The following is a 10,878-nucleotide window of genomic DNA, read 5'->3' as shown; positions in this document are numbered from 1 at the left end:
TAGCCTTTGTGGATTGACGTTACATTTTTCTGCCCATTCCCAAAAGCATTATTTGGCGATTGACGCATACAGTTAATCCCTAAAGTTTAGGTTTATGCACTAATACCAGATAGATTGAAATTATGAAAGAAAAACCTCAATATACTGTATGTAGCCTGTATAAATTTCACAATAATTATAAATGTATGGATATTTAAAAAATATTGTTTCTCTTTATTCAACTAGCCTGCCACCCACCCGCATTTCAGCCACATAATATTTAATGACCCTAACCCGCATGCCCCGCAGATATAACAGCAGGGAATGCAGGTTATGAGTCAACCCGCGCATCACTAACCCGCGCACATTCGTCCACTCACAAAATAATTCCAGCATCCAAACCACAACTGTGCACTATGCACCTGCAATTTGATGAATGGCATTCTGCGATTTTCATTAGGCCTACACTTGTAGCCTGAATTGATGAGTCCACTTTTGTCCACACGCGCCTCGGGTCTCGGCCACTCATTTCCACCTTGTCCATGCGCGTCTCGGTCTCACATCTCCGCCTTGGCAAAATTGGTCTCCTCGAACCACAAGGTAAATTGGAGCGTATGGCACCGGGTTTAAAGTCAATTCGCTAATTTTCATGTGATTGACATGCAGAAATGTTAAATGGTGTAATAGTGTAATAGTCTATAGTTTTTTTTTGCCATTTTGTGTTAATTATGATATGCTCACGTGCTCACGTTGGTACGGCATACCTCCACTATTTCATACTTCTAGTGTCAATCTTAAAATGTCAATGTGGCCTGTGTATTTTGATATTGACATGAATGGGTTAATGAAAACACGCAGAATAAACTGCATGCACCAAATGTATTATATATATATATATATATATATATATTTATATATATATTTATTTATTTTCAAAGCATGTTATCCAGATTGATGTGGAAATATTCAATATCACTACACAAAATTAATATCTAAGCGGTTTCAGAATGTAAACTTTTTTTATTAATTTATTTTAAAACAATATTAATATGTTACAATTTTATTTTTGATGGTATATACATAGAGAAAAACAAGCCATACAATATTATCAACTGTGCAACACCAACTTGCTGAATTGAAGAAAATAAAAAACTCAGCTCCCCAATAAGACACTTTAATAATGTGTTACAAAATACTTCTGTTTGTTTTACTTTAAAATCATGTAACATACATACATACATACATATTCAATCTATTTGACATCTTATAAAATAACTATATAATCTAAACATTTTTTGTACATTCTATAATACAATATTTTCAATTAGTTTTCTGCAATGAAATGGCTGTTATGTACAGTACCAGGTTCTTTTTTGTTTGTGTCTTACTTCTTCCTGGCACATTTGATACAGTATTCATTCATGGACTCTCCACCCCATATACTGCAAGGATGCACAGTCACGTCTAAAAGGTCAGAAATGTAAAAATGAAGGTCACAAAAAGAATGACACTTGATGAAGAATCAATGAACATAAAACTACAGTCAAACGGTAAAACACAAAGTGCGTATTCTACTGCTGGGGAGACAGATTCAACAGAATCAAAGAGAGAAACACTACCATTTGATCTAGTGTAGCAATCACAATTAACAAACAAATAGCAATAAACATGAACTTTTGTATAAACTGAAGCAATACACAGCATACACACAATGGCTATCAGTATGACCTCTGTGGGAAATCATCTGTGGGACTGGGTTAATGGAAATTGAATAACTGCCTGTGGGTGCAAATAGGGGCAACTAAAGCAAATTCTTTACACAAGATGGAGGATAAACTACAGTTAGCTAGAGAGCACACTGGACAATTTTGAGAACATGGTTTACTATTATTCTATGAGCTTGATAATTAAACATACACTACATGTTCATTCAACCAGCTTCAAAAGGCAGTTTACTATATGATTGGGTATTGCGCACATTGAACCAACAACTGAGTTATTTTCTGAATGATAAGGTTGAGTGGAGGCCAACCTGGGGACATATTTTGCTGACTATCAACAAACAGGATTTAAAAAGGATTGGGTATGTTAACAGGACCGTTTCTAAACAAATCTGCATCTAGGTCTTGAATAGAGTCACTGTTGTGTCTTTAGAGTAATAACAAACTGACACAGTAAAACTATGTTGAAACAATGTGTTCCTCATATCGCTTAAAACAATGTTTATGTTGGGCTGACCCCAGCAAGAGGCCAACAAGTTTTTACTGAATCTAATATGGCCCCCTTTCCTGATGCCAGCATCACTCTGAGAAAAGTTGACCTGAGTCTTTAGTGTAGATTAAGCCATTCTAACAAAGTCTTCAGCAGATACAAGCTGTACCTCAGTAAAGATACTGCTGATATTCATGGTTGAAGGAATGTTAAAGATATTTCCATTTAATTCACATAGTACATTAGTTTATAGTAATCAACTATATCTATTTTTTTTCTCTTTTTTTTTACATGAGTACATACTTGCCTAGAAGCATATTTTCAACAGCATAAATAATTTCTTCTCAATTAAAACGACACATACTATAAGAATTCTAGAACTTTGTTTGATCTCTTCAACCAAGATGAACAGCACCAGTCTTCGTGAGAGTGACTGTAACCGATGAAGTGATAGCGACTCAACGTCCACAGCAGAGATTGGTAGGATTGTCATAAACGTTGTACAATTTAAGATTCTTATCACTCCATAATGCATTTCAACCTTCACTTCATGTGAAATGGCACATTTAGTTTAGATTAGAATTCCAATATGTTGTTCCATTTTGTTATGGCTAGTGAGTGTAAAGGGAAATTGAGGCCTCTTTGTTTGACAGGATATAAGTGTTTCACAGTAGGACTTTCCCATTCAAATATTACAATATCTAATGGGGGTAGGGCAACTCAAGTCAGATACCTACTGTTGTAGTTATTTGGGGAAAACGTATGGAACTTGAAGGAAAAAAAGTAAATAGGAAATACGTAGTATTATTTTAAGTGGTCAGTTTGATTGTCATTTACATTAGCAGGCCATTTGTCTCTGGTTAGTATTTTCTTCATACACAGTATTCCTAAAATCACCAGTGTATGGACATAATTACTCATTCATGGATAAATACACTTCTAGTCTCTATAGTCCAAAAATCAACAACATTCTGCTGAATTGCAAAGATTACCAAATATAGACAATTCAACTGTAACCAACAAATTATGAAAAGTACAAATTGTTAATGTAATACTGAGAATATTTGTTTCCACAAATAACCTGAGAAAAGAATTACGTTATGAAAGTATACATAATCAATGTAAGACAACTACAATATATTAGTGATTTCTTCCTAATCATTGCAGCATCTGTTACACTTGATACAAAACAATGAGTTCTTAGGTGATTTGGGCAATAAACTACTGTTACTGTGCTGTTAGTAGCTGTTAAGTCAATAAGGTCTTAATGAATTATCTTTCAATGCCTGATTAAAAACGCACACCCAGTAGAACAGCTTAAATTTGTTTAGAAATGTATGATAAACAAACAAACATGCTATGGTAGTCTACTAATAAGGTTTGCTCTTTCCATTAAGGTGTGGATAAAGAATATGAAGCTTGATTTTTATGAATTATTGAATACAAATGTTGCCATAACTAACTGGTACTATTGTTCGCTTTTAGAAAAAAATGATGGCTAAATATTTGATTCTATAATGAAAATAATAGTAATTGTATGAGGACATTTGTCGCTGTGTCAGTCATGCAAAATATTTTTTCCCCAAACATGGACTAATAGTGTTGAGTGGTGAATATACTTCAGTGTTTTAATAATGATATCAACTATGTCTGGGAGTGGCTGATTGAATGTTTGATGAAAAGACGACACGTCCAACATCAAAATGAACCCCTTCCTTTATGTTTCCTTGAAACTACTGTTTCGTAATAGTCTTCCTATGTCAAAACAAATATATGTATGCACAGCAAAACCATAACCTACAGACAAGTGTTTTTCATGTGAAATGAAGATGCAACTTTGAAGGAGTAAATGCTCACTGCATGTGTTTACTCTCTGGAAACAACAGGACAGATGGTATGACCACAGTGCAGTCAGTGCACAACAAGGCTCACCTAACAACCTCTCTTTTTGTTGAAAACACATCTGCATGAAAACACACAGCAGCACGGTTTTCCTGTTGATTACTTTGATAGTTTTTTTTCCATCCAGCAGTGTCATGATGAAATATGACGAGTAAGCATGGCCTCCAGTAGCACAGTGGAGTGGGACAGAGATGTTGCTGCAGCGAATATTATCATTTTCACGTTTTGTTTTTGCTGTGTAAAAAAAACACAATGGCTTCTTAAACAGTGAAGAACACAGCACAGCATGGGACCAAATATGCCTCGCTGTGTCTTCTATGCATCCCATAGAATTCTGCCACCAAACCTGTAACAATACGTTTCAGAAGATATCTCACCACTCTGTTTGTGTCTTCGGTGCTACTGAGTGAGCATATTTCGGAAGTCTGAAAGGCTGCCAGGCTGGTTTTGGGAATGGTGGTGTTGCCGCTGTTGCTGCTGTTGTTGCTGCTGTTGTTGCTGCTGTTGTTGCGGTTGTTGTTGTTGCTGCGGTTGTTGTTGAATATAACTGACAGTACCTTGCTGTGGGACATTAGTAGTGTGGAAAAAAGCCTGAGTGGTTCCACTGTGTAAGAGTCCTTGGGGCTGCATCTATCAACAGAAAGGGATCAGGGCATAAGTGAGGCGATACTAGTTCTACAGAGTGAGCCAAACCCCTCCAGCCCAAGGCCTGCTATCACACTACTGCAAGTAGTAGGACTACTACTGTACCTGAAAGAACTGCTGGGGCTGCTGCAGCTGCAGAGAGTGCTGGCAGGCCTGCTGCTGAGCATGGTAGGTGGGCTGGGCCTGGTGCGTGATAAAGCTGTTGTGAGGGATCATGATAGAGGACGTGAAGACGGGAGAGGGGACCAGGACAGCGTTGCAGTTCACATGCTGCATGGGAAACGACGGGGTCATCATCTGCTGCTCCAGGGTGTATCTGGGAAGGGATGGGTGCAATCAACAGGTCAAATACGTTTACTATGTTGATAGTTACAGAATGTGTGTGCCATTCAGAGGTCTCTTTACCGGCGGTGTTAGTGTCAAACGCACGTTATTTAGAAACATAAAAAACAAATGTTTTTTCCCCATTTTGTTTTATTTGATTAAAAACCAAGCATAGCCTCCCTCCTCTTAATTAAGTATTTTTTCCCCGCTGCCAATGCAGTCACGAAAAAGTCAAGACTGTCGATAAACGGTTTGGATCCTGAGACCGCTTTGAATTACATCTTAATCACCAAAGCTTTATTAAAAAAAAAAAGTCTGTTTGACAGTCGCAAAACAGTGAACTGACATTCCATTTTTATCTATGTATTATAGGGAGACCCACGTTATTTTAGCCATGCAGGTGCAGTTTTGGACACGAATAAAACCCCCTCCATGATGTAAGCTACGTGTCCATGCCCATCATGAAATGAGCAATGAGAACATCTGTACCGGTGAACCTCGTATTTAGAAGTTATTTTCCTGTGACAATTGCTTGTTTTGCATTTCATATTTTCAAAACCAAAGCCTCCCTTACCCTAGGCCCACTATAATGACTCCCTTACCCTAGGCCCACTATAATGACTCCCTTACCCTAGGCCCACTATAATGACTCCCTTACCCTAGGCCCACTATAATGACTCCCTTACCCTAGGCCCACTATAATGACTCCCTTACCCTAGGCCCACTATAATGACTCCCTTACCCTAGGCCCACTATAATGACTCCCTTACCCTAGGCCCACTATAATGACTCCCTTACCCTAGGCCCACTATAATGACTCCCTTACCCTAGGCCCACTATAATGACTCCCTTACCCTAGGCCCACTATAATGACTCCCTTACCCTAGGCCCACTATAATGACTCCCTTACCCTAGGCCCACTATAATGACTCCCTTACCCTAGGCTCACTATAATGACTCCCTTACCCTAGGCTCACTATAATGACTCCCTTACCCTAGGCTCACTATAATGACTCCCTTACCCTAGGCCCACTATAATGACTCCCTTACCCTAGGCCCACTATAATGACTCCCTTACCCTAGGCCCACTATAACGACTCCCTTACCCTAGGACCACTATAACGACTCCCTTACCCTAGGCCCACTATAACGACTCCCTTACCCTAGGCCCACTATAACGACTCCCTTACCCTAGGCCCACTATAACGACTCCCTTACCCTAGGCCCACTATAATGACTCCCTTACCCTAGGCCCACTATAATGACTCCCTTACCCTAGGCCCACTATAATGACTCCCTTACCCTAGGCCCACTATAATGACTCCCTTACCCTAGGCCCACTATAATGACTCCCTTACCCTAGGCTCACTATAATGACTCCCTTACCCTAGGCCCACTATAATGACTCCCTTACCCTAGGCCCACTATAATGACTCCCTTACCCTAGACTCACTATAATGACTCCCTTACCCTAGGCTCACTATAATGACTCCCTTACCCTAGGCCCACTATAATGACTCCCTTACCCTAGGCCCACTATAATGACTCCCTTACCCTAGGCCCACTATAATGACTCCCTTACCCTAGGCTCACTATAATGACTCCCTTACCCTAGGCCCACTATAATGACTCCCTTACCCTAGGCTCACTATAATGACTCCCTTACCCTAGGCCCACTATAATGACTCCCTTACCCTAGGCTCACTATAATGACTCCCTTACCCTAGGCCCACTATAATGACTCCCTTACCCTAGTCCTACTATAATGACTCCCTTACCCTAGGCCCACTATAATGACTCCCTTACCCTAGGCCCACTATAATGACTCCCTTACCCTAGGCCCACTATAATGACTCCCTTACCCTAGGCTCACTATAATGACTCCCTTACCCTAGGCCTACTATAATGACTCCCTTACCCTAGGCCTACTATAATGACTCCCTTACCCTAGGCCCACTATAATGACTCCCTTACCCTAAGCTCACTATAATGACTCCCTTACCCTAGGCTCACTATAATGACTCCCTTACCCTAGGCCCACTATAACGACTCCCTTACCCTAGGCCCACTATAATGACTCCCTTACCCTAGGCCCACTATAATGACTCCCTTACCCTAGGCCCACTATAATGACTCCCTTACCCTAGGCCCACTATAATGACTCCCTTACCCTAGGCCCACTATAATGACTCCCTTACCCTAGGCTCACTATAATGACTCCCTTACCCTAGGCCTACTATAATGACTCCCTTACCCTATATTTAGCAAAGACAGGTCTACATTTTGTTATTTCATTTCTGTGAGACATTTAACAAAATATAATGAACTAACATTGGAATTGGAGTTGATTCAATGTATAAAATACCATAAATACACAACTTAAAGGAACCACATACTTCGCCATGGAGCACGTTCTGATTGGCCAGTGAGGGGGCCAAGCCTCGTCACACCCACAACTTGTTTATTCATCAAAACCCAGCCCTTTCACGCCAATGCCAGCAAGTGAGCCGATATTTGTAATATTAAAAATAGCTAAAATAATTCTGCCACACCCCTGAAACTATAACGCATGTGCTTAGATTTATCATTGCGTTAGGTTTCTTAAAATAGAGCCCAGAATGTGAATGGGCCAGACAAAATATTTAAGTGCCTTTGAACGGGGTATGGTAGTAAGTGCCAGGCACACCGGTTTGAGTGTGTCAAGAACTGCAACGCTGCCGGGTTTATCACGCTCAACAGTTTCCCGTGTGTGTCAAGAATGGTCCACCACCCAAAGTACATCCAGACAACTGTGTGAAGCATTGGAGTCAACATGGGCCAGCATCCCTATGGAACTCTTTGGAACTTTTGACCCCTTGTAGAGTCCATGCCCTGACGAATTGAGGCTGTTCTGAGGACAAAAGGGGGTGCAATGCTATATTAGGAAGGTGTTCCTAATGTTTTGTACACTCAGTGTATGTAGATCAGTAGTGCTAAAATGTTGGTATGGTGTGATTCTTTGCAACTAAGGGTATATCATGTGTTTTAAGTACATTCAGTTCAGTTCAAGGATAAATGCATTCATTGTTCCCATATTTCACTACATATACAGTACCAGTCAAAAGTTTGGACACATCTACTCATTCAAGGGTTTTTCTTTATTTTTACTATTGGATCACATTGTAGAATAATAGTGAAGACATCAGAACTATGAAATAACACATATGGAATAATGTAGTATCCAAAAAAAGTGTGAAACAAATAAAAATATATTTTACATTCTTCAAATTAGCCATCATTTGCCTTGATGACAGCTTTGCAGACTCTTGGTATTCTCTCAACCAGCTTCACCTGTAATGCTTTTCCAGCAGTCTTGAAGGAGTTCCCACATATGCTTAGCACTTGTTGGCTGCTTTTCCTTCACTCTGCGGTCCAACTCATCCCAAACCATCTCAATTGGGTTGGGTTGAGGTTGGGTGATTGTGGAGGCCAGGTCATCTGATGCAGCACTCCATCACTCTCCTTCTTGGTCAAATAGCCCTTACACAGCCTGGAGGTGTGTTGGGTCATTGTCCTGTTGAAAACAAATGGGATGGGATGGCGTATTGCTGCAGAATGCTGTGGTAGGCATGCTGGTTAAGTGTGCCTTGAATTCTAAATAAATCACAGACAGTGTCACCAGCAAAGCACCATCACACCTCCTCCTTCAGAGTGGGAACCACACATGCGGAGATCATCCGTTCACCTACTCTGTGTCTCACAAAGACACGGCGGTTGGAACCAAAAATCTCCAATTTGGATTAATCAGACCAAAGGACAGATTTCCACCGGTCTAATGCCCATTGCTCGTGTTTCTTGGTCCAAGCAAGTCTCTTCTTATTATTGGTGTAGTAGTTAGTAGTTGTTATTTGCAGCAAAATCGACCATGAAGGTCTGATTCACGCAGTCTCCTCTGAACAGTTGATGTTGAGATGTGTCTGTTACATGAACTCTGAAGCATTTTTTGGGGCTGCAATATCTGAGGCTGGTACCTCTGATTAACTTATCCTCTGCAGCAGAGGTAACTCTGGGACTTCCTTTATTGTGGTGGTCATCATGAGAGCCAGTTTCATCATAGCACATGATGGGGTTTGCGACTGCACTTGAAAAAACTGAAAGTTCTTGAAATATTCCAGATTGACTGACCTTCATGTCTTAAAGTAATGGGCTTGTTTCTCTTTGCTTATTTGAGTTGTTCTTGCCAAAATATGGACTTGGTATTTTCCCAACTAGGGCTGTCTTCTGTATACCACCCCTATCTTGTCACAACACAAGTGATTGGTTCAAACGCATTAACACTTTTTTGGTTACTACATGATTCAATGTGTTATTTCATAGTTTTGATGTCTTCACTATTATTCTGCAATGTAGGAAATACTCATTTGAATGAGTAGCTGTGTCCAAACCTTTGACTGGTACTGTACGTCAAATAACCAACAGCATAAAGAGTCAACATAATGATTACACACACACTCAAACACACACTTACTTGGTTTGCTGGATGGCTGTGTTGCACTGGGAAGCCTGGGAGCTAACACGGCTATCAGGTACGAGTGTCTGCACTGGCTGGTTGAGCAGCATGCTGCCAGAAAGAACAGTCTGTGTCATTCTCAAAGCTAATACTACAACCTTTCTAAAAAATACATTTAAAAAAGCCGCCTGGGCCATGGGGACAGACTGCACAAGCTGTTATTTTCCACCCGTGATATATTTCTCAATTTTCCAAACACTGTGTGAGTACAATGGACAGGACAAAAGGTTTTGTGACTCAATGAGACTATTACCTCTCCAATGTAACCCTAAACTTTCTCTTCAAGGTTAGCGTAAGCACGTGTAAAGCAGGTGTTCTTTCATTCGGAATTCATAAAATGTAGATATGATTTCAACTTCAACTCATAAAGCTTTGTTTTGATAAAATACAGCTTCCCATGTCAATTGTTTCCCAAAATGTACTGAGTTACAAGTTGCTTCAATTTAGACCAAACTAAAGGCTGAATTACACTGACCATGAAGAACAGACTTTCGACAACATGTTCTTGAAAATAATTCTGCAACAAGAAATCAGACTGAGTGGTTTACTGTCTGTAGGGCTCACCGTAGCTGTCTCTCTTGGCTAAACTCAGAGTCTGAGTGTCTTTGGTTGACATCCTGCAGTGCCTGTGTGGTTGTCTGCTGAGAGAACATCATGGGGTTGTTGTAGAAGGGCATGGTCAAGTTGGCATGGGTCTGCACCGGGAGACTGACTGCCTGCACCTGCCCGCCTGCACTCCTTATCAACCTCTGCTGCACCTAAAGCAACAACAACAACACTGAAACTACCACCAGGTTGACTACAGTCATGCAAACCCCACTTCCTTGTACATTTTGACAGAATATTACCCTGCTTACTCTATACAAAGTAAACGTTGAAAGCTATTGGGATAAGAGTACGGAGGGAGAACTGGGGTACCTGAGGGGAGGGTGTGCTGTGCTCTGTGAGGAGAGAGTGAGGGGACGAGCCGTGGGCTCCATGAAGAGGCTGTTTGGAGTGGCTCGTAGCCTGCCTGATCACCCCAGACTGGGCCTGCTGCTGCTGGGCTGGCCTCCCTGGACCCTGATGCTGAGGCTGTTGCTGCTGCTGTTGGACCTGGCCAAAGTCACTGTGGACCGGCTGCTGTAACAACATCTACAGTGCGCACAAATACGCACACACACACGCACGCACACACACACGAGGGAGGGATTAGCTACTGTATCCCACTGTACAACAATTAGCTTAGGTTTTGGGATCGTTTTAGGCAGGGCGTCTGACTAGCGGTA

At 41.0% G+C, this 10,878-nt stretch overlaps 1 protein-coding gene across 5 annotated transcripts in view; it reads right to left on the bottom strand.

The window, feature by feature from the left end:
* Positions 1-979: 979 nt before the first annotated feature.
* Positions 980-10,878, bottom strand: part of LOC115135732 (neuronal PAS domain-containing protein 2-like) — a 71,049-nt gene continuing 61,150 nt past the window's right edge. For 4 of the 5 annotated variants that reach the window (XM_029670772.2, XM_029670777.2, XM_029670773.2 and 1 more), the window contains exons 17-21: positions 10,529-10,744; positions 10,175-10,368; positions 9,569-9,661; positions 4,843-5,053; positions 980-4,722 (exon numbers count right to left, since the gene is read on the bottom strand). In XM_029670772.2, the coding sequence (XP_029526632.1) occupies positions 4,492-4,722; positions 4,843-5,053; positions 9,569-9,661; positions 10,175-10,368; positions 10,529-10,744 (945 nt within the window). In that variant the 3' untranslated portion in view covers positions 980-4,491. The remainder of the gene's footprint in view (positions 4,723-4,842; positions 5,054-9,568; positions 9,662-10,174; positions 10,369-10,528; positions 10,745-10,878) is intronic. The other variant, XM_029670776.2, reaches the window with a different exon arrangement.

The sequence above is a fragment of the Oncorhynchus nerka genome, linkage group LG10 (genome assembly GCF_034236695.1).
Source record: "Oncorhynchus nerka isolate Pitt River linkage group LG10, Oner_Uvic_2.0, whole genome shotgun sequence".
In the NCBI taxonomy this organism is placed as follows: Eukaryota; Metazoa; Chordata; class Actinopteri; order Salmoniformes; family Salmonidae; genus Oncorhynchus; species Oncorhynchus nerka.
This window is presented reverse-complemented; position numbering and strand designations above follow the sequence as displayed.